Source organism: Drosophila pseudoobscura, chromosome 2 (genome assembly GCF_009870125.1).
Source record: "Drosophila pseudoobscura strain MV-25-SWS-2005 chromosome 2, UCI_Dpse_MV25, whole genome shotgun sequence".
Lineage (NCBI taxonomy): Eukaryota > Metazoa > Arthropoda > Insecta > Diptera > Drosophilidae > Drosophila > Drosophila pseudoobscura.
Genome location: NC_046679.1, coordinates 21,853,872 through 21,875,951, shown reverse-complemented (window position 1 = coordinate 21,875,951; position 22,080 = coordinate 21,853,872). Strand labels below are relative to the sequence as shown.

Sequence of the window (22,080 nt, the reverse complement as noted above, 5' to 3'; positions counted from 1 at the left end):
CTATAATTTTAATAATAACTATTTAAAATTCTACTAATTGAGTGGATAAATGATGTGGAGAAGAATGTAGAGTTGTTTTTCCTCATTACTTCTATTAATTTACCCTATCAATCAGTAGAATTCGTAGCAAATGTTTTGTTCTATATCATAAAATACAAATGCACCACAGAAACTGTCGGACCTCCTCTGAAAACGTATGGAAAATAAAAAGTTCTATAGGATTTCGGAGACATTTATTTAATAGGCGGTGTACACATAAAACCTACTCCTTAAACATGTAACTACTAAAAATATATATATAGTAAATATATAGAGTTTTATGTTACATATATATTATACATTCATATATATAGAATATAATATATTTTTGTTGGAGCAAACCTTGCCTCAGGTGGTATCATGATAATGCGTGAAAAGCCTTAGATTACAATATTTTGTTCATCTTCTGACATACTCGAAAATGTTGTATTTGTTTTGTGTGTGTTCCTTGTGGTATTGTCATATTTGAGGTGTCAAGAAATTTTAAATCTTTTGATCAACATTTAGTTAGATATTACATGTATGTACTATAACAATTTATACAGTTTCTTTAGCGTATGTAGACATCGATCTGCCAAGTGTTAAAGCCCTGTTTGACTAGCTAACGTGGGAGTATGGGGTACATATAGGTACATCTGGTATATCCTACTATATTCTATGAGTATCAACAACTAACTAAACTCTAATAATTGCCGACTATTCATCACTGGACCACAAAGCACGCGCGGAGAACATTGAGAAGAATCGGAATCAGAATAGTATACATGATATGAATGTGAAGGTGGACTCCGGCACTCCAGTTCCTCTACAGAATCCTACAGGCATTCGAGTGCATGCGATGCGAGTGTCTGCCATTGCCATGACCGAACCCACTGCAGCACTGATGGGTGATCCCGCCTCGGGGACTGTGCTGGAAACTCTGACTGTTGCTCATCTTTGGCTCCAGTGCATGATGGCAGCTGGGTGCATGACTGTGCCTGTGGAAAGAGTTGAGTATTAGCCAAGTTTACAAATAATACAATAATAAAATGGTTGTCTTTGGCTGGGTCTCGAGCATCAGTTTACTGTATTCAATCTGGCTGTGATTTGTCCCCCTACTCACCCATGATTACAAATACTCGAATCTGATAAAGAGCTAGCCATCAGTCGCTGCTGGGGCTGTGGCGGCGGAGGCAGGAACAAAGGACAACCACCAGCGGCCAGATCCCCACCACCTCCTCCACCATCATGTCCAAAGATGGCCAACCGCATGTTGGCCGCCTTTACAGTCGACTGGGACTCCACCTCATGCACCTCTTCGATCATCTTGTCCAGCTTCTCCATGGCTTTGGTTTGCTTGGCTGCCAGAAATGCCTTTCGCGCCGCCTTCGACATGGAATGGGGTCTAAAATATCAAAGGGTTAGCTGATGTTTGCTCAGACTTTACAGACTGGAAATGACCTTGCTGGCGCTGATTGGGCGCGATGCGGGGGCGGCGAGTGAAGCGAAATGGATGAAACCGAACACTTTGACTCTGGTCGACTGCCATGGCTTGTGCTGGCCTGGACTGGCACCACTGGGGGAGCAGTGGCCACAGCTATCGGTGGAGACTTGGATCGCATCGGGCAGACCACAGCAGACATGGCTGGCGGAGAAGGAGCCTCCAGACTAGCGCTGTTGGAGAACGTGATTTTCCTATTCAAAAGTGGAGCTGGAGAGCTGATCTTGATATCCCAGGACTTACTTGAGCTTGTATGCGGTCTTTTCCCGGTCCAGCGAGGCGTTCGAGGTAGCGCCCTTGAGGCTGGCACTGCTGCACGTGGCCGTCTCTCGGGCCGGAGCCGTCGATGGTGGCGTCAGCTGATCCATGGCGGCCAGCTCCTCGGGCGTGAACTTGTCCGGATTGCTGGGCCGCGGTTTGGGCGGGGCACTGCCGATGCGGAAGGGCGGCGTGGGACTGAAGCCGCAAGGAGGCGGATGGTTGTTGCTGTTGACCAGTGAACCGCGCGACATCTGCAAATCCTCAAGGAACTCCTCGGTGTCTAGAATAAGCGAGCCGAAAATATCGGAGGGGGAACGCATAAAGACATGGCCAGTGGAGTTGGATCGGGAATCGCGTCGCTTCTCCTGATCGGTATAGGAATACCCGCAGCTGTGCCGCACGGGCGAGTTGGCGATGCTTCGGCGTGCCACATCCTTAAAGGTCACCGGCGAGTAGATGCGGCTACTGCGATCGTCTCCCTGTGCCGGTGCAGCTCCTCCTCCACCTGTAGGCCCTCCGGCCACACCTCCAGCTGCTGGCGGATGATGATGCGTCAGGTGCGCCGCTGCCGCTATGGTATTCGTGGCTGTCAGGACCACACCGGAAATGCTGGCATGCTCCACTGGCGGGGCAGCAGCAGCTGCTGGAACTGGAGCAGGTAGAGGGGGCACTATGGGAGTCACTGGCTTAGATGGAGCCGGCATTATGGCCCTCGCGGGACCCGAGGCCATCGGATGCATCAGCATGCCAGTGGTCAACTGCAGAGGAAGTCGATTCTCACGCTCCTCCAGCCAGTAGGTGGCCATAGTGCCTTTGCCCTTGACATCGATCTCGCCGCGCTCGAGGATCTTATAGCTGGGGCCGATTAGGATTTTCGTCGACTCGGATATGTGCACCTTCATGGCAATGCTGGTGGACTCCATGCGCGAGGCGGTGTTCACAGTGTCGCCAAAAAGGCAATAGCGAGGCATCTTTAGACCCACGATTCCAGCCACAACGGCACCAGAGTGAACACCCACACCTGACAGAGAATAGATAGACAAAGAGATTGAAGCATAGTTCTATATAATGGATTCCACTTACGTATCCGCAAGTGCTGACCGGTTGAGGGATCCTTCAGATCGGTTATGGCATCCACCATGTCCAAGGCCATATCACAGACTCTCTCCGCATGATTGGCATCCTTGTCGGGTGCCCCAGCCACCACCATATAGGCATCGCCGATCGTCTCCACCTTGTAGACCGAATTCCGTTCCGTCAGCTTATCGAAAATCGAGTACATGGCATTCAGCATGGACACCACTTCCATGGGTGTGATGCGACTGCAGATCTCGGTGAAGGTTACAATATCCGAGAAGAGTATGGAGACGCTATCAAACATCTGCATACATTTTGGGGAGATATTATTATACGATACTCTAGTTGAAGTAATCTCACCACTCACCTCACAGGTATCTATGGGGTTCTCGCCACGTCTGAGACGATCTGCCACCTGTTTGGGTATCATCTGATACAGCAACTCGTCTGTACGCCGCATCTCCTCATCCAACTGGAAAATACAAAAGGTACACAAATGTAGGTCTCTACAGAAACTTGCTCCATGTTTACCATACCAATCGCATGGATTCTTCCAGTTTCTTGGACTTTTGCTGCTCTTGATCCAAGGCCAATTTCAGTTCCACCGACTGTTGAGTGCCCGCCAACATGAGATCCCTGCTAAAGTCATGCATAGACAGATCGTTGATATAGAGACCAGTGGTTATCAAAGAGGTCAGATCCGGCATGACGGGTGTGCCCAAGAACATGATCATACGCCAGTTTTCCATGTAGACCATTTGACCTGTGAATCAAAAAAAATTTATAGATTTTGAGGGCCTTTAAATTAATCTTAATTTACCTTTCAACCTCAATGACTTCTCAGGTTCACTGCCATCATCGTGTAAGAGCAGATCATCATTTTGGGCATCCATACGCTCCGTAACGGGATCCACGGTGACTAATTCGAATATGTTATTGGTGCGATTGAGTATCTGAGAAGAAAATAGATGTTTTTAATGGGTTATTAGGGATACAATCAAATATTGTGATCTGTTACTTACAGTTTGAAATTTAAATGCAATCAGCGGGCGTACCAAATCGAACCAGGCCGTGATTTTCTTGCCCAACAGCTCGGGTAATATGACCATTAAAGAGTTACCAATGCTGCGTACTACCATATCAGCACTGAAAGGGGGAAGAAAGCATCATAATATGCAAAATATAGTGCTTACTACAAAATGCTTACCCAAAAACAATGCAAAAGGGAAAGATCTCGAAGAGCACATGAGCACTGATGGGCAAGTGTTTCTCCTCGCGGGTCATGGCGAGCGAGGCCAAAGTAAAGGCCCGATTATCAAAGGTCAGCTGAAAGGTTACATGCACCGTATCGAAGAGGATCTCCTCGCGCACCAATTCAATGTGCATTTCCTTGTGGTAGAAGTACCTAGCCACCTCCCGTATCTGGCCCATTGTGTAGTAGACAAAGCCACGTCTCTTCGAGCGATAATGCAGTGTCAGGCCCTGCTTGGTCTCGTTCTCACAGATGAAACTGGGTGCCCGCATCCGGGGGTACGAGAACTTCAGGTACTCATGCAGGTTGTCTAAACCATTGAGGAAGTCACGCATGTGACGACCCAAAACGGATAAGACCCGATCATAACCATACTGACCTACAAAGCCCACAAAATAGACGCCCATTTGGTCCATGAATTCGCGCTCGGAGACACCCAGAACCTGAGATAGAAATATATTTATTTGGAGTAAAGAAATTATCAAAAAAGAGATGGTTTTTTGTAGACCCACTTGTTGAGCCTTTTTAGCCAATTTCTGGAGTAGATTCTCAGGATACACTTGATGGACGCTGAACGAGGGCGAATCGATGCCCGCCTGCCGCCTGATGTCCTCCCATTTCTCCTCGCCATAGACAGACTTGATGTATTCGGAGAGATTCTCCAATAGCAGACCGTACATGTTGGCACTGGGGAATTGGTTTCCTTAGGCTTCACTTGGCTGACATTGATTGCGGGACCTGTTAATTGGGAATTGGTATTAATTGATTGGCACTTTGACTGCTTGGAACTTAATTGGTAATGTAGAAAACTACTTTAATATTCCCTCAATATAAATGTTCTTCCAATATCCCTGACACACATTCCCAACCGATATTAGGCGGCCCTCTCTGCGTTTTTTATAGCTTTTCTTTATGACTTGCCATACTTTTGAATAGAATTGATGTACATATATCCGAATTTCCACAGAGTGTTTCTTCATTACACATACGCCCAGTGGGCTCTGGTCTGTCCGCACAACTGTGCAAATTTCTGTGTGTGTCCACTTGGAGGCCCAAATCATTTGAAAATTGATTGTTGATGTGGTTTCTTTGCAGCAGACATTCGGCGCCTCCAGTCGCCAGTCGTTTTGCCCCGTCTTTCTGTTGATTTTTCGTGGCAACGATGCGAATCTTCTCCATCCCCTTAGTCAAATGTCTCGCAGTGGCTTTCAACGCCTCTTTGCTGGTTTTTGGGCCAACAATTGCCAGGGTCAATGGTGGAGAAGACCTGCTCGCAGGGAGATGGAATGGCCGCACGTTTAGGGTATAAATTTGCTGGCATTTGCAGAGATGAAGTGCCAGAAAAGATAATTACACATCAACGAAAACGAAATCATTCCGTAGGCTATTCATTTTTGAAAAGACTTATAATTACAAGAATGGATTTATTTGTAAATTTGAAAGAAATGCACGTTAAAAACTGGATCTGGATTATTTATAAAAATTACTAAAAAGTCAGTGACGAGCGTGAATATAAATAAATTATATAATATTGCAAGGGAAAACTTTAAATGGGTGTTTGACTTAGGAGCTGAATTACTTTTGTCCTTCAGTTTTTTCGAACTTTAAGGTGGAAGTGAAATATTACAGTGAATGTATGAAGCGCTGGAAGCATTTTCAACCCAACGAGTATATATTCTTCTTATATGTTTTGTATTGAAAAATTTAATGAACTCCAGGACTATTTTTCATCCTACTTTTGTTTTGCTTTGGAGTCCATTTCGCATTTCAGTCCTTGTAAAATGGCATTCGCATTGCACTTATATGCATTCCTATAGCTTTATAATATTTAGGAGCTAATGAAATTACAATTCTCTCGGTTTCGAGCCTTGCTGAGTCTTCATGCGTCTTACTTGCCCTTTCAAATTCCACAGCCGAGTGTGAAGAAACCTCAATAAATTAGCCGCTACACGCAAACCAATAAGCCATAAAGTACTTTCAATTAGTGGCAATAATTACATTATATGTATGTACATATAGGGTACATCATGTGGCATGTAGCGCTTTCACCCTGGCTTGTTGCAGTTGGCAAGTATCAGGCAACATTGACCATAAAGCCATTAAAACATTAACTTATATTATTTTCATGGAGCAGCAAAAGAAACCCAAGAAACGAGAGAGAGAGTTCATTATCCTTGGGGCCGAGACTGGAGGAGCTATGTAATTGCCTGTGGCCCAAGTGGCTGTGCTGTTAATTTAGCCAAGTCCAATTGAGTTGTACTCGTACATGGCCGACAATTAAGGCGGCACAGACAATTGCTATTTATTTGCCCGGGCTCTCGCTCTGAATCTGGGCTAATTGAATTGCATTCAAAGAGATGCACCTGGCTCTGACTCGGAGGCTCGTTCGTCGGCCATGGGTTCTAAGAATAAATTGCATTTGAGAAGATTCTCTTCACTGCCACTCCTCTGCGACTCCTTGAGGTTTTGCGGCACGTTGCAAATGAATAGCATTTGGTAGCATATGTTTCCTTTTGCCATGGCTTCGCTCTGAATGAAGTGCAATCCGCATATGTTCGTCTCGATTGCCAACCAAGTCAATTTGTCAACTGTAAATTGAGTCATGCACTCGACTCCACTCGTTTGGGAATTTATCCACACTCTCGCTCTTGGGTATGATGTGGATTCCCCATATAACCCACTAACCAACTAACAATTGCATCCAAATTACAAATAGGCGATGGCACACAGAATCCAAATACGTTTTGACATGCGAGATGAGATGAGGTTGAGGTGGCAATCTATTCAGGGATTCTCCTTCTGGCTTATGGTTTACTGCCACTTGTTTTGTCACAAAAGTCATTTCATGCGCTTTGAGCATCGTCCCCATTATCCATTCGCACATAAATTCCAAGATGGCAAATCGGGTATGAAATCATAAATTTATGCATATCAGGCCATTTATTTAAATTTCTGCTGCTACCGACCTTTGGGTTGAGCAAAAATGGCAGACGTTGTGGTCTGATTGTCACAAATGTAAATTTATTGTGATTTTTCTTATGGTTAGCGTGCGGTTTAGTGTAATTTAATGCTTAGCTTAAAGTCTTTTATGGTACTGGATATGGTGATGATTGTATGGGCTTGCATCTGTTGGGACTGTAGTAAAGTCCAATTACAATTATTATAACAACAAATGTTATGTCATTTACTAATAAATGCATACGTTTGACATTCTTTGAAATATTGTAATGATTAGTACCTTTTTTGTTTTAGATAAGTACCACTACATAACTAATGTAAAAAAGGACTAATGTAAAATGGGGGATTTATTTTGAAGTAAAGGATTAAAAGGCAGAGCTATCAGAGATAACATTCGCAGCATCGAACTTATAACTTATCTCGCCTTCATACAATTTCAATTTGTATTGCTCTTATAGAAACTGGATCTATTTCCCTTGTTTTGATCCACAAAATTTAATTAAATATAGGATTTCATATCAACAAAGAAACCGGGATGTCTTGACGTCAGCTTTCACGAATCTATTTTGCTATGATCCCAATATAAATGTTTTGTGTTTTTCTTGTGGTCTTTCTATTTTCTATCTTTCAGATAAATACATACGTAGATAAATCTTTGTGATATACTCGAATATTTGTAGATGGCTATGCTCAACAATATTTATAAAACGCAATCATGTGTGAACTATAAAAGAGAGCTGAGCAAGAAATACAGAACACAAAGTACAAGACAACGAACAAGCTAAAAAATTGTACCAAATAAATATAGTAGAAGAAATTCAGTCTAAAAAAAAATAAATGAAACTGAAAGTTTCGACCTTCCAAGATCTGAACATTGGCCAGTAGACACCCCCAGCAAAAAAAAAGAGAAATATTATCCAGCGAAACACTTGTCCCAAACATATCAAAACATTGTCCACACTGGTGCTGTCATCCGTGGACTGAACTGAACAGACTTGAGTAATAATATAGATATATTGTATATATATTTTTTATTACATATTTGTTTTGGGTTGGGGTTGGTAAAAGCAGGCCCTCTCGCCTTTCTATACGTTTTCTCTGTTTCATGAATGGAATGCAAAGTGGGATACATTCGTACGAGTATGTGTGGATATATCAATTTGTATACTTTTAAAGTCAAAAATAATAAACAGGATGTACAATTTGTGTTTTCAGTGACGTCAGCAGACTATTGATAAACGCATGACTTCCTTTCAGATTCAGATCCCCTAGGGGCTGGCCACAGACCGCTTCATTTACTAACTGTTAATGGCTTTTCAATGTGTATATCCCAGAAATATTTTTAGAGCGAAGAACTTTTGACTCAAATTGTCAGCCACAATGTTCTACATAGAAGCAAAACAAATTGGTATAAACGTGAAAAGCATTTGCCTATTTTGCCAGTTTTTAATGGCATCATCAACATCAATCCATCATCTGCGTACATTTTGTGACCAGATTCAAGGTTAGATCTGTGCATTGAAATGCATTGACCCTTGTGTCCTTGGGATTTGGGAGATTCAAATTGGTACAGGAAAATTCTGTAGAAATATTCGAAAGAGAGATGGAGAGCTCAGCTGAGACTGAGATAATATAATTTTCCATTTTCCAGCTAGAAGAAAAATCTTTGTTCGTCTGGCATTACATTTTAATGAAATTATAAACAAAATTTGTATTCGAAAGCCAAATAAATTATGGAAGGCATTGAGAGAACGTAGGTATATAGCATTTTGGCTGGTTATGTATCCACTTCCTCAGTCTCTTCCTCTGCAATTGCGGGGGGAACAATTAATTTTCAAGTTCATTTGCGTGGGCCGTTTGTCGGCTGGGGAGCAGAGCCGATCAGACCCTAGTCTGACCATAGACCATATAGATACAGATTTCGGGTTGCAGAACGCACACAGATCATGCGAGAGGAGAGAGCATATATCCAAACAGATATCGCGTATATGTATGTGTACATACAATATTTATTTTTATATTCAGAGAAAATTCATTTGAAGGTGTCTGCTATATGTTAAGGTTAAACATCTACATATCTGTACATATATATGTATATCTATATATATAGACTTGCTTGGAAACTATGTGCTAGTGCTCCGTATAGGGGGCATATGTACATATGTATGTGTATATAAACGTATACCAGTATTGTATTCTAAACGGCATAATCGTAGAGTGAGAGATAGAGATGGAGATATTAAAGAGAGCTTTTGAGGAATTATGTGTGACATTAAAAAAACATTATGCTCTATTTACGAGTCCCAAGATAAAGAGAAACTATACATTTTAATATAGAGATGTAGTTGGCTTAGATGGAAAACTAAGGGCATGCAATTTTTTGTTTTATTGGTAATTAAATATGAGCTCTCAAAGGTGTTTGATTCCCATTGCAATGGGGGAAAATATAATATTTTTAAATTTCTTAGACACCATTATATGAAAAATGAAATACCGCTTCCTATATAAATCATTTTTCGTTAAGCTTAAATCATTTGGCAAGGCTAAGGGGCGTTCATAACCTGTTCATCAAACAAGTAAATCCGCAAATATCAAAACTTTCAGAGTGTGTATTTTAAAAGTGTTTTTGTCGGCACATACAGACAAAATGCTCATAATCAGGGTTTTGCCAATAATTGTATATTTTTTTTGTTTTGTTTGTTTGATAATCTGTTATGACTCAAAATGTATATTTGTAGATGATTTTGTACTTTTGTTGTGTTCTGTGGTGGCAAACCAAAGCAAATTATTCGTCCGCCGCATTGACATTGTAGAGCTCTTACAATTTGCTCTTTTTGTTCAGCTTGCGTTTCATTTCATTTGACAAAGCCATATACGATTGTCCTTCACATTGGGCTTTTGGGGGATTTATTAGAGAGCAAGTGTGAGAGTAATAAAATGTAGATAAATTATAGTTGGAATTTCATTTAGTCAGTCCGTGTCGTGTCTGACTGTGACAGCTAAATATCTTTCACCCCCAGATGTAATTTATAATTGAATTGTGTGTAATTCTGTGTGGTTATAGATGTACGTACTGTAAGAGTAATTCTATGGCAAGCAAATTGTACGCCATTATTTTGCATGTGTGCCCCACTAAATAATTAGCTTCATTTTTGACCTCATTTCTCAAGTGACCACAGAGAAAAATTTATTTTATTTATGAATATTTTTTTCTGGGTATTTGCTTGGTTTGAAAAAGGTACACGAGTATGGGCTGATTGCAGGAGGTGTAAAATTAATTAAAATGTTTGGTATTTATTAAGACGGAACGTGTGAGTAGCACACGTGTCTCGACACCAAGATACTCGGTATTCAAAGAACTCAAATCAAAGTAAGCAAGGAGCTCTAAGATTTATTTTAAATTGTAGACAATTAAGAAATTTCTCTTTAATATAAAAATCTAATTTCCTTTTAGGGCATCCCATTTATCCCAGCCAAATCGTGTGTGTCTTTCAAGACCACATCAAAGGAAAACCCATTTGAATTGAATTAAAAATAGTGCAACTAAAAGTTGGACAACTTGGCCGAGTAATTAGCCAACACAGTGTGCCAGAAAAGTAAAAGTGAACTCAATGATTGGCGAAATCGGAAAAACCTTTGCCAGGTATTTCCCAATTCCTCAATAGTGTTAATTATTTCTCTTTTTATTTTTTTGTTGCAGTTCTTTTTTTGTTTGGTTCAAGAAACTGCAATAGTATTGTACTCAAAGTCAAGTTCAAGTTTAAATGAAAGTTTGTTTAAGGGTAACGAATTCTCAATACAAATTCTTATTCGATAAACAAAGTCAAAAGAACATTTGAATGCAAATGCATTCGGCCTTGAATGCTTTGGTTCGAGATGGACACCCACCAGGAACCTCTGTATAGCCGATCCACATGATCCAAAGATGGAAAGGTCAAAGCGATCTCAATGGAAATATACTATAAAAATAGGAACATATGTACTCCCACCCAAGGCGGAAGCGGTTTGCCCTTCAACCCCGCTTGTTGTAATCGTAGCTGGTTGGGGAATCTTTTCTCGTCTTTGTATAAACAATTTTAGAGGAATTCGGATATTTGGAAAATATTGTATTGCAGCACGTGGGAAGGCTTTTATACTCTTTGAGAGAGGGTATCAGGATTATGGGCAGGAGTTTGCAAAGAACAGTATTTGGAAGAAGGCGATACTGATGTGCGGATCGGAGAATGGATATTGGAGCATCCGAAATAACCATATATATAGTTTAAAGAGTCTCTTAACTGCCACTATATACCTACGTATAATTAGAAAAACCACAAATTAATCTTCTTTGGTCAATGATTCGAAATGTATATTATTTTCTATGAAGAAATTGTTCAAATAATCATTTTTCGTGCATCTTTATTTTATAATCCAATTCGATTTTATCAAAATGGGTCTATCATCAAAGATTAATTTATTCAAGGTGCTTTTGTTTCTTAGAGAATTGTTTATTTATTCGTCGAAGGCATGTGGGTGAAAATGGCTTTTCCATTACCGGGAAACTATCTTCGAGCTAATGGAAAAAATAACCAGAAGAGAAAATAGCAAATAAACTGAATGTGCATTCCACAAAAACACAAAAATAAAGGAACTTTAAAGAGGGGAAGCCAATGGGAATTTCGGAATGAAAATGGCAAATTATGTTTTTAGATAATTTGCTAAATTTTTGTATTATAAAAAGTGCAGAGTTCAGTGATCAATTCAATACCACAATTGACGCACTTCCTTTGACCATTCAGGAAGTGCAACAAAATGGAAAAAATGAGAAAGTTAACATGATAAAAAATATGTATATAAAATCTACAAGAAACGACAATAAATTGTGTAGATATTGTTTAAGAAACATGGGATTATATGTGGGCTAATTTGGTTGGCTTTCATTTTACGATCATCGCCAGCGTCATAGAATTTTTGATTTTGGGCCTTCGCAAAACAATGAGTGGGCGCAGTGGCAGCCACCACACTATCTATCAGAAAGCTTTTCCCATAACTGATCATTCGAAGCTTTTACACAGACACAGATGCAGAACACACACACGGACACACATTTAGAGCAACCTACGCCGTAAAGGAATGCGCAGTGCTTTTTGGGGCCGGAACGAAATGGCAAAAGTCTGAAACGAGTAAAATTGGTGAGGCGAATTTTCTTGGGGTTTGCAGTTTGAAAAAATTCTTCGTTGAGGATAGATCGCTATTTTTTAGGAGTAATTTTAAATTGTAAGCCAACTGAAAATCCAACCAAAAAGAAAAGAATTCTTAATAAATACAAGTAAATAATAAATATCAATTCGAATCAAATGAAATCAATTGAAATTGATTAAAACACACTCAAGTGCAATTATCAACGACTTAAAGTGAATAAAACTTATTTCTGTTGACAAATGATGGAATTATGAGCGAATTATGAATAAAACTGAATTTAAAATTCAAAGACCTCAACGATTACATAAGAGGCCACGACCCTCAATGACATTTGATACCGAAAAGTGTTAAAATTATTCGCAGAATTTGTGTGCAGTGAAACCCTAACAAAGAAAAACTTTAAGTGGAAAATGCTGAAGAATTTCCAATATTTGTTGAAGATTTTTCAATTACAACTTTTTTAAAGCAAGTCGATTCAGACGAAAGCCAGACAAAAATAAAGAACAAATTAAACTCAAGGACATTTAAAAATAAAATAAAATTTAGCTGCACCTCATACACAGATACTCTCACTCACAGATACAGAAAAATAGATATCTAGAAGATAGCTTTATGGCAGTTCTCATACATCCAAGTGTGACATTTTTTATGTATTTGAAACAAAAAACTGAACCAAAAAAATCAACTTATTTTTAGTGAGATTGATCTTGTGAGATTGTCTGGTATTTTATTAGATATACTATATATGTATATATTTTATAAACTTTGCACTGCTCTAAAGTGGCACACAGTCTGTTTATTTTCGAACTGAGAGACTTTCCGAGCCAAAATCCAATCCAAACTGAATCGAAAACGAGAGAAAAAAGATTGTGCGTGCTGACATTTCTCAGGCGAAATAGAGAAAGAGAGAGCAACGAGAAAAACTCTTTCGGAAAATTGAAATAAATTTGAAATTGGAAAATAGTTAAAAACGAATTTCTCTCCAACTTTGTTTGCAGCGAACGAGTTCAACGAATAATTCGTGAACAGAACAGAACAGAAACAAATCGATCAAAATGTTCAAGAACCATTTGGAAATGATTGGGCGCAATGAGAGCCCCAGCAAGAAGGCCAAGTTCTGGCAGTCTTACATTAGATCCCTGAAGGGTAAGTAACCATTATCCCATTAAGAAGGAACATGCTACATCCTACAATAAATAATGATTTAGATCTTTGACTTTAGCCTACAAAAATAGCAAGCAGAGAGGAGGCTACGGCTACGCAAATAGCCTGGCCCATATAGAAAAGATTCTATATTTCTCCTCTATATATAATCTATTTCTTTTGGCAGGTGTCATACCAGCCTATATACTTAGCCACGCTCACTTGCTAGAGAGCTTTTTCGCAGTCCGAAATATATAGAGTGAAATATTTGAGCAGGCCTCAAACAAAGGCAAAAACTCACACCCAAAAAATATACATAGATGTATTCCTATGTCGTTCATGTATCCGTGTATCCGAGTATCCGTGTCCGAGTATATGATAGAAACAAAATAGAAATCAACTTTATTTTGTGCTTTGGCTGGCATTGAGCCAAATAGTGGAAATAGCTGAAATATTTGAAAAGCAATGAACTAACACACAGGGGTATGGTATCTGCGTGTATTTATAGGCTCTGAGGATATCCGTGCCCACGAGACGCCACGGGCATCCCGTCCCTACAGCGCATACCTGGACAATCCCACCTACAGGAGCATCTATGATGAGCCTGCCACGGCCAACGAGCGCGTCCAGTCCTCTGGCTACAGATATCTGCCCGTGAGCCGCGACACCTATGGCTACTCGCCACGCGCCATCTACGATCATCATTACAGCCGCACAAGTAAGTCCGGAAATCCAATAAATGGGAATTCGTCATCCTAAGCAAATCCCCGCCAATAACTTCAACACACAGCTAAGAATTGTTTTGCCTGAGAAGCATTTACTCTCCAATATGGCCTTGCAAGTGACAATAATCTTTATGGAAGTTTCTAAATTGAATTATTTGTTTGATCCTGACGTAAACAAGCAGCTGTGTCTGTCCGGTATTACTAGAAAATTGGCAAAAACTTCATTTTATATCTCAAAAAATGCTTGATATTTTATCGTTTAACTAAAGGGAAATATATTTATCTTTCAAAAGATCTCTCTATTGCTGAGGGAACTCCCAATCAAATCAAATAGTAATTTGTTTACTTCCTTAAAAAAAAACTCAATCTTAATCCGTACAATGTCAGCGTTTAAAGAGACTCATACAGCTTTCACAAAAAGATACAATTTTAACATATTCCTCAAAATATCGTAAAAGAAAATCACGCAAAATCAGGAGATTCATTCGACCACCCATGTACCATAAATATATAGCAGCCAGACAGGGGTGAGCATCACCTGATTGCAGCTTGCAAGGTTATATAAGGCTTCGGTTGAACCGATTGGCATAAGCTCTTTTGGTTTTCTATCACCCTTCGATGCGCCATCAATCAGTTTGGCCAATTCACACGAGTCATGTCATCTCAATCATGCCTCATACTCGTATGCCGCAATCATTCCTGCCACAAACAGCTTTTGACAAACACCTTGAATATTTCAGCTCTGCCATCATTTAACAATATTTTCCTATACCTATTCCGATTCCCGATGCTCTTTGTGGGCGCTATGATTTCATAATTTTAAAAATAAAATAAAATGCCAGCGCAGAAAAGCTAAAATAGTATTACGTCAATGAAAGATTCGTTTCGTACCGTATCGTATCGTCGTGCTTGTATTTGTGTTTGATTTTTGGCAAAAAGACCTACAAAATTTTACACATGGGCACATACAAAGGCAGATGCTGCATGGATGTGCTATATTTCTGTGAGAGTGTATATCGGAATCAGGTATATAGGCGGAGCAATTTTTGACTCAATTTTTCGGTGCGTGCTCTGGGATCAAATGACTGTGGCGGCCCTCAAAGAGCAGACCCCCGGCACCCAGACATATAAAGAGTTTTCTTGTATTTTTTTTTTTCAGATATTCCACACACACACACACACATAGATACAGGCAGTAGCTCTCCATTTCCCCTCCCTCAACATGTTTCGACCTGTACACCCCCGTTCGTCTAAATTATAGTTTTGTTTTTCCGTTTTTTTTGGACTAACCAATTGTTTGTTTTCTCTTTCTCTCTCTTTCATAAATGTTTCAGAAAATACATAAATGTATGTCGTCAAAATAAATACACATATATATCCGAGCGATATATATCTATTTGATATTTTATGCGCACTCTCTCTCGATATATATTCAAATATAGTATATATACAATACATATTTGTTGTTCTCTCTAGGCAAAAAGACAACTTAAATTTAGTGAAAAGGATTTTGTGTAGAATTTAGATAAATTATCATAGTCGGAGAATGATTTAGATTGAGTATACATAAAAATACTACATCTGTATGTTTTGGTGTGTGAAATAAACGAATAATTTAAAACGAATTTTGCTCTCTTTGTGGTGCTTCCATCCATCGATCCATCCATCCATGCATCGGCTCCATCCAGGGTTTGCTATGAACTCCATATTTATATAAGCCCCCACTAAAATCCGCATTTCATCCAGCATTTGGCATTATCATTCCTAAGATATGGCTTTCTTAATATTTATTTACCCGATTCCTTTTCTATTCTATTTGCTATTTGCTGCTTTTGCTTTTGATAACCTTGCTTTCTGGGATTGCGTATGTATCAAATATTGCACATACGTCGTGTGAGCCCAAGCTTTCAAGAGAATACTTTCTGTAAGCCACCTTTTTTGTTCTTTTATTTTCAATATTTTTTTTGAATGCTTTAGTCTATGTTTTAACCAAATTATGACTAATTTTAATGATTTTTCTTCGGCAAACAGTTCCAGCCAACTACGATGCAGAGAAGGCCTGGAATGATCATCTGAAGCGCATGCAGGAAATCGAGCGCAGGTGGGTCTCCCGTCTCGACCATATATTTTCTCAGATAATTAATTGGTTTTATTATTTTACAGATACCCATCTCGCTATGGTCTCTACTTGAGGGACAAGCCACTCACACCCAACTCTCTGGTGCCTTTGGAGTATGAGCCAGAGGACAAGCTGCTGGCGGAGCTCAACAAGGGTAAGGACAAAAAAGACATTTACTAAAATCAAAAAACAAATCCAAACCAAAAAAAAACCAACACCAACATCAACAGCAAAAAAGTAAACAACACCACAACAACAACAACAACATCAACGAAAAATTATGATTAATTACAAAATGTAAGCACGAACAACAACAAAATCTACAATCATTTAGAAAAAAAAAATAGCAAATCAAATTTAACATCAAATACGAACTCAACGAAATTTTTTCAAATTCAGCCACCAACAAAAAAAAAAAAAAAAAAAACATTTTTGCAGACTTTGTGTCTTAATCGAAATTTTGTTTAAACCTATATTTTTGCAGCTATAAAAGTTTGAAGCGCTGAGCGTTAGAGAAAAAATACATATATAAATGGTTAAAGTGATATCCACTTTTGTTTGCTTAGCACTTAGTAAGACTCTTGTAATTTAAATGCAGAAATTGTTAAACTTAAACGAAACGAAAATTAATTGTACCAACCACCGATACGAGTATATTCTTTCTGTCTGTAAAAAGGAACCAACCCCGAACCCCCAGCAATAGTCGCAATCGATTGAATATTTCGTTAAATGTTTCATTGTATGATATATATATATATATACTTATATAAAAATGCTTTATTTTAATTTTTAACTTATACAAAATCAACAACAACAACAGCCAAAACAAACGTAATAAAACCACCAACAAAACATTTATAAAAAAAAAAACAAATTCTAATTTTAATTTTAGTCATTAAATATATTTAACGATTCCCATCTATCCATCCATTCAACCATTTGCCATCTATAAAACCAACAACCCATCCCCATCCATACAGCCCCTGAAATAATCTTAAGCCTTTCTTCTAACAGCTGCTGTACCATAGAAAGAGCCTACCTTTTTGCGCTAAATCAACTTGTCGAGCCCACAGTAGCCCGCTGGCAAATCCCCCGAACAAAGAACACTCTTTTTGATCCTCAAATTACTTTAAAAAAACAAGAAACCAACCATAATTAATAATAAAAAAAAAACATATTTAATACCAATGAAGAAAATGTGTGTTTTTGGAACTATTTCTCATCCAGGAGATTCGATTTTTGGTCTTTAATTCTCTAACAAATCATCTGCATTTCGATATTAATCTGTCAATGTCTGAATCCTTGTCCAGATCGCTGTCGTCTCTCGTCTTGTCTTTCTCGTCTCACTACTAAAATCAAAGCATAGAAATTCACATTACACTGTGCGGTGCCTGTAAATAAACTGCCAAAAAATACTCTCTAAAAATTATCCTAAAATATACTCTAAAAACTAAAAGAAAACCAATATGCAAAACACAAATGAAATATTTAACGAATTGTCAAATGAAAACAAACTCTATGTTCCATGTTCTCCTTCTTCTTGGCAGACAATTATTGAATTTTTTCTGAAATTCCTCCCAATATGTAATTGCCGATTTTGTATTCGTGATTCGTGCCCACAGTATTGTGTAATTTTGTACTATGTATTTTGTTTAGTATTGTTGATTGTTCTCCATTTACATATTTCAATATTTCTTTCAACGTTGGGTTGGTGATTGTTTTTTCTGCTGGTAAGTACATTGGGAGGGAACTCTCTCTCAGTCTTTTGCTAGGTTCACAACGGAGATCGAGATCACAAACTTTGAAAGTCATTTACCCAGAAAGAGATGAACTAATAATGCAAAAACCCATGATGAAAATAGTTGAAAGTTTAAAGGCTATTCAAATATTTCTCAGAAAACATAAGCTTTCTTTCGAGAGTTCCCAGTACCCAAGCACAGCCTCTCTCTGCAGGATTAGTTGGATTTCCATGGAGTATTACTGATCGCTCTATCGACATTTGCTTGCAGCTCGTCGCTCGGCCTCGCCGTTCCGTCCTACGCGCAGCACACGCGCCGGCAGCGAGCCCTATGTGCCCGAGCCAGTGTACTGGAACCGCGAGGGCAGCGTGCCCCGTCGCGGACCCTCGGTGTTCGACCGTGCCACCAGCTTGGCCCCGTTCACGCGCCCCAGCTTCAGGGCCAGCTCGCTGGAGCCCTTGGATGAACTCTTTGAAAGTAAGTTGCCCGCGATCGCCGAGGCCGGTGCGGTGGCAGCCGAGGCGGCTGCTGCTACACGGCATTTAGGCATTTTTGAGCGCGCCGGCTCGCCAAGTCCCACTCCTGTCAAAGCCGGTCGCTGGGGACCCCGTTCCACCGAAGTCGCCTACGATGCTGAGGGTAAAAATCCAAATTTCACTTTATCTTTCCCCAAACCTCAAAAACCAACCAAAAAAAGAACAAATTTGTCTTTGGTGCAAGAAGAGGCGAAAGTTGCGTGTTGTTGTTGAATTTTATTTGACTATTTTTTGTCGGCTTCTGTTGCCTCCCGAAAAGCGAATCGCGCTACCCAAACCAAACGATGATGGAGGTGATGATAATGGGCAGCGAACGTGTTGAAAAATGATTGCCATATTTTTCGTGATGCGTTCGCCTCCTCCACACTCCACGTGTGTGTGTGTGTGCCTACGGCTCTATAATTTGTCAAAATTATTTCCACTCCTTTGGCTTCGTCAGCGCACTGGTGTACGTATATGTATGTCGTGTTCTGTACCAGCAGCAGCATCAGCATAAAGTAGTACAGTTGTGCCCAAAGCGTAAGCGCCGTGCTTTGAGTCTACGAATGCAAATCGATTCAATACGAATCAATGTACATGAAATCCAATATCGAAACGGTTTCAAAGACCATGTAAAGCTTTGTTGAACCGATTTGCATTCTTGTAAGAAGAACCAGAACCCCACATTCTCCCCCAACTGGTTGGCTTATCGATATGCTTACCGTAGCGCCTGCCATATCTCTCTCTCTCTCTCTCTCTATAAACATGTATCTCTCTCTCTATAAACATGTATCTCTCTCTCTCACTTTATAAATCTCTATCTATCTTGTCTATCCATATCTATATCTATATCTATATATCCACATATTTTTATATCATTGAGTCCTATTCCTATTTATTTGGCATCGAAATCCCTTGGTATATTTTCCACAACGAAACCCCAACATACGCATGGAAAATATCAAAAATTACTGTTTGTTAAAGCGTTGTTCTTTTTTTTTTGTTTGATTTACTTTTATTTTAGTTTAAAAAACCATAGAAAAAACAAAAAATATTTTTCTTTCTGCTCTTCTTGTATACATTGCAACAACAACCAATCAAAAAATACCAAACCCAAAACCAAATCGAAAAAAATCTACAACATCCGATTGTACTCGTATACCCCACAATATGCACCACACACACAACAATACCAACAACTATGACGACTTTGCTACCATATGAAACAACAACAAATAGGACTTCCAATCTTCCATCCACGCAACCGCTTCAGGGATTTGCTGAGCCCCAGCCCCAACTTGCCAATCTCCTCGATTGTGCGCGATCCCTTCTGGTGGGATGTGGATGATCTGGTGCCGTTCCGTGCTACCTCGGTGCCACGTGGCTCGAGCCCTGTGGCCCGCGATTCGTACTTGTCGCCGGTGAAGAATCGCTACTTGTGGTCCAAGCACCCCGCTAGACCCTTGACACGTAAGTCTCCCCTTCTTTCAAGAGCTTGGATTGGGTTTTGCATTTGGGTCTTACCAATTAGCAAACTTGTAGTAAATTTCTGATTATATATTTGGTTCTTATGGAATTGCTATGACCCGTGCTGTATATAGAAACAATTGTACATATTTTTTAATTGGTAAACGATCCCCTTAGAGAGCACTTAGCAGATCCCCACGAAGGCATGAGAGAAATAAACTTCCATCAAGTTCAAAAAATTTATATATTTAATCTCATTTGGTTTTTCCATAAGAGATTATGTTTACAAGGAAGAACCATTTGGGATTAAACGTTCAACTTTCTTTCATGTTTTAGATAAATTTTTTTAAAACCCCAAAAACATTTACAATTCTTTTTTAACTTTATTATTTATATTTTATTTACATTTTAATTGTCATAAACAGCTGAGGCAGAGGATATATACTAAATTCGAACAAACAAATAGATTCAATATCACAAAAATCGTTAGCTATAATAACAAAAGCGACGCTATATCAATCATATAGCAATTCTGTAATTTTTTTGTACTTAATTTTACATAAATTACATGTAACGAACTGTAAGAAAAAGAAACAAATTGGTAAGAAAAAGAACACAAAAAATCGAAGCATGTGAAAAAACCCCACAGTAAAATTTGTTCATTCAAGAAGCTACGCCATTGACATGTAGTGTCCACACCCAGAACCCGAGCCCTCCATTAAAATGAACCTTATAGTACCCTGTAGTACCCTGTATTAGTAGTAGTCCGCACCACGTAGAGTTGATAACATATACTAGATATAGAAAGTATGTATGTGAATAATATGCAAAGGTGTTCACCAGTTATGAAAACTGCTATGAATATTTTTTGAATTCGAATAGTATTTAAAATTAAAGAAAACTAAAATCTTTTAATTAAACAGTTTCCTGAACTCTTGAAACCCTTTAAACATTATTTAAAAATTGTATTTAACATATGTAGCCAACATTTGCTCAATTCTTTGCACGCCACGTATTTCTTGCAACTATTATTATGTGTTTATTTAGAAATATGTTGAACATTTGTATTAAAACATTCGTATTATCTCACTCCCCCACAGCACACCGCTCAATTTTGTAAACGAACGACACAACGAACTAAAACCACTGCAACTTGAACAACAACAACAAAAACGAATGCATCACAAGGGGCCCCCAAAAACAACGACTTTAGACTTTCCGAAGAGCTGGAAACCCTAGTCCAAAGTAGCAAAAGGTGTAAAACCCTTTCCGTAGTCTCAATATCCTCCAACAACGTTTGAATTTTTTCAAAACTGCAAGATCCCCCCTGGGATGAACATCCTCCCAGAGCTTATGCTGGGGGTTCTATAAACTTTTGCCAAAATGAAGTGCACACTTCCCGTAGTTAAAACGATATAAAAAAGAAGAAATGAAAACCGAATCAAACTCAAACTCTTTCTATAATTTTTATTTTCTCAATTCTTAAGATCATGTCTTATTTTTTAAGTGCAAGTATATGAAAAAAAAAATCGATTTACATTTATTATAATAAAAGCATAAAATCTTATGACCACCCTTCCGAAACAGAACCATCGAACGGTAAATGGGTGCCATAAATTGTTCCTTTTTTGTATATTTTAGATGCTAAAATTATGAATATTTATGTAACTATTTGTATTTGTAAAACACAAACGTCTCTGTCGCGGAGAGCGAGAACATTTTGAAAACTGTAAACGGATGAATTTATTAATGTTTTTTGAATGATTCTATAGGATATCATGGATATGGATAACTGCCAAACCACATCCAACATTCGGCTACGCCATATATCCATACATGTTCTGATACTTTCAATTTGTAATAAAACTTCAACAAAAAAAAAAAACAACAAAATTATTAATAATAAAAAAAAAACTTCTAAAAACCTAAGCAGAATTTTTGTTTAAAAATTTCACAATTTTAATGGTCCGTACATATACACATAAATACATTTTGAGTCCCGAAGTAATTTCTTATTGGGTGCCAAAATACACAAAAAAAAAACTTAAAGAGATTTCTTGGATAATTCATTTGACTTACGAGTAAACTAGAGAATACGAATTTCTAACTTAGTTGTACGCCGTT

General features: G+C 38.8%; 2 protein-coding genes across 16 annotated transcripts in view; one reads left to right on the top strand and one right to left on the bottom strand.

Moving 5' to 3' along the window:
- Window positions 1–216: 216 nt before the first annotated feature.
- The window catches only part of Gyc88E (Guanylyl cyclase at 88E), a 42,403-nt gene continuing 20,539 nt past the window's right edge, over window positions 217–22,080 (bottom strand). The window contains exons 1-13 of one of the 4 annotated variants that reach the window (XM_033377040.1): window positions 5,464–5,508; window positions 5,036–5,376; window positions 4,622–4,847; window positions 4,065–4,552; window positions 3,880–4,003; window positions 3,678–3,810; window positions 3,394–3,620; window positions 3,225–3,329; window positions 2,864–3,161; window positions 1,763–2,801; window positions 1,480–1,713; window positions 1,142–1,423; window positions 217–1,016 (exon numbers count right to left, since the gene is read on the bottom strand). In XM_033377040.1, coding sequence (XP_033232931.1) covers window positions 845–1,016; window positions 1,142–1,423; window positions 1,480–1,713; window positions 1,763–2,801; window positions 2,864–3,161; window positions 3,225–3,329; window positions 3,394–3,620; window positions 3,678–3,810; window positions 3,880–4,003; window positions 4,065–4,552; window positions 4,622–4,789 — 3,270 coding nt within the window. In that variant the 5' untranslated portion in view covers window positions 4,790–4,847; window positions 5,036–5,376; window positions 5,464–5,508 and the 3' untranslated portion in view covers window positions 217–844. Of the gene's footprint in view, window positions 1,017–1,141; window positions 1,424–1,479; window positions 1,714–1,762; window positions 2,802–2,863; window positions 3,162–3,224; window positions 3,330–3,393; window positions 3,621–3,677; window positions 3,811–3,879; window positions 4,004–4,064; window positions 4,553–4,621; window positions 4,848–5,035; window positions 5,509–22,080 lie in introns of those variants that run through there. The other 3 variants (XM_033377039.1, XM_033377041.1, XM_003736681.3) reach the window with 3 other exon arrangements.
- Window positions 12,185–21,828, top strand: Mf (myofilin). 12 transcript variants are annotated; one of them, XR_001451826.2, is made up of 9 exons: window positions 12,185–12,323; window positions 13,247–13,394; window positions 13,900–14,109; window positions 16,148–16,217; window positions 16,280–16,389; window positions 18,245–18,613; window positions 19,729–19,959; window positions 20,382–20,557; window positions 21,057–21,828. XR_001451826.2 is itself a non-coding variant. In XM_003736677.3 (8 exons), exons 2-8 carry the CDS (start codon window positions 13,304–13,306, stop codon window positions 21,074–21,076), a joined length of 1,101 nt encoding a protein of 366 aa, XP_003736725.3. In that variant the 5' UTR covers window positions 12,185–12,323; window positions 13,247–13,303; the 3' UTR covers window positions 21,077–21,690. The 12 variants fall into 12 exon arrangements, 6 of the variants coding, with proteins under 6 accessions (XP_003736725.3, XP_001359329.3, XP_003736726.1 ...); XR_001451823.2 differs by having other exon boundaries at window positions 12,186–12,323; window positions 16,169–16,217; window positions 18,245–18,451; window positions 21,057–21,694; XR_001451824.2 differs by having other exon boundaries at window positions 12,186–12,323; window positions 16,154–16,217; window positions 18,245–18,451; window positions 21,057–21,694.

Coding starts and splice junctions, on each gene's coding strand:
- Mf (XM_003736677.3), top strand. CDS start 13,304: ATGTTCAAGAACCATTTGGAAATGATTGGGCGCAATGAGAGCCCCAGC. Junction 16,218..16,279: donor ATGCAGGAAATCGAGCGCAG/GTGGGTCTCCCG, acceptor ATTATTTTACAG/ATACCCATCTCGCTATGGTC. Junction 18,614..19,728: donor AGTCGCCTACGATGCTGAGG/GTAAAAATCCAA, acceptor AACAACAAATAG/GACTTCCAATCTTCCATCCA.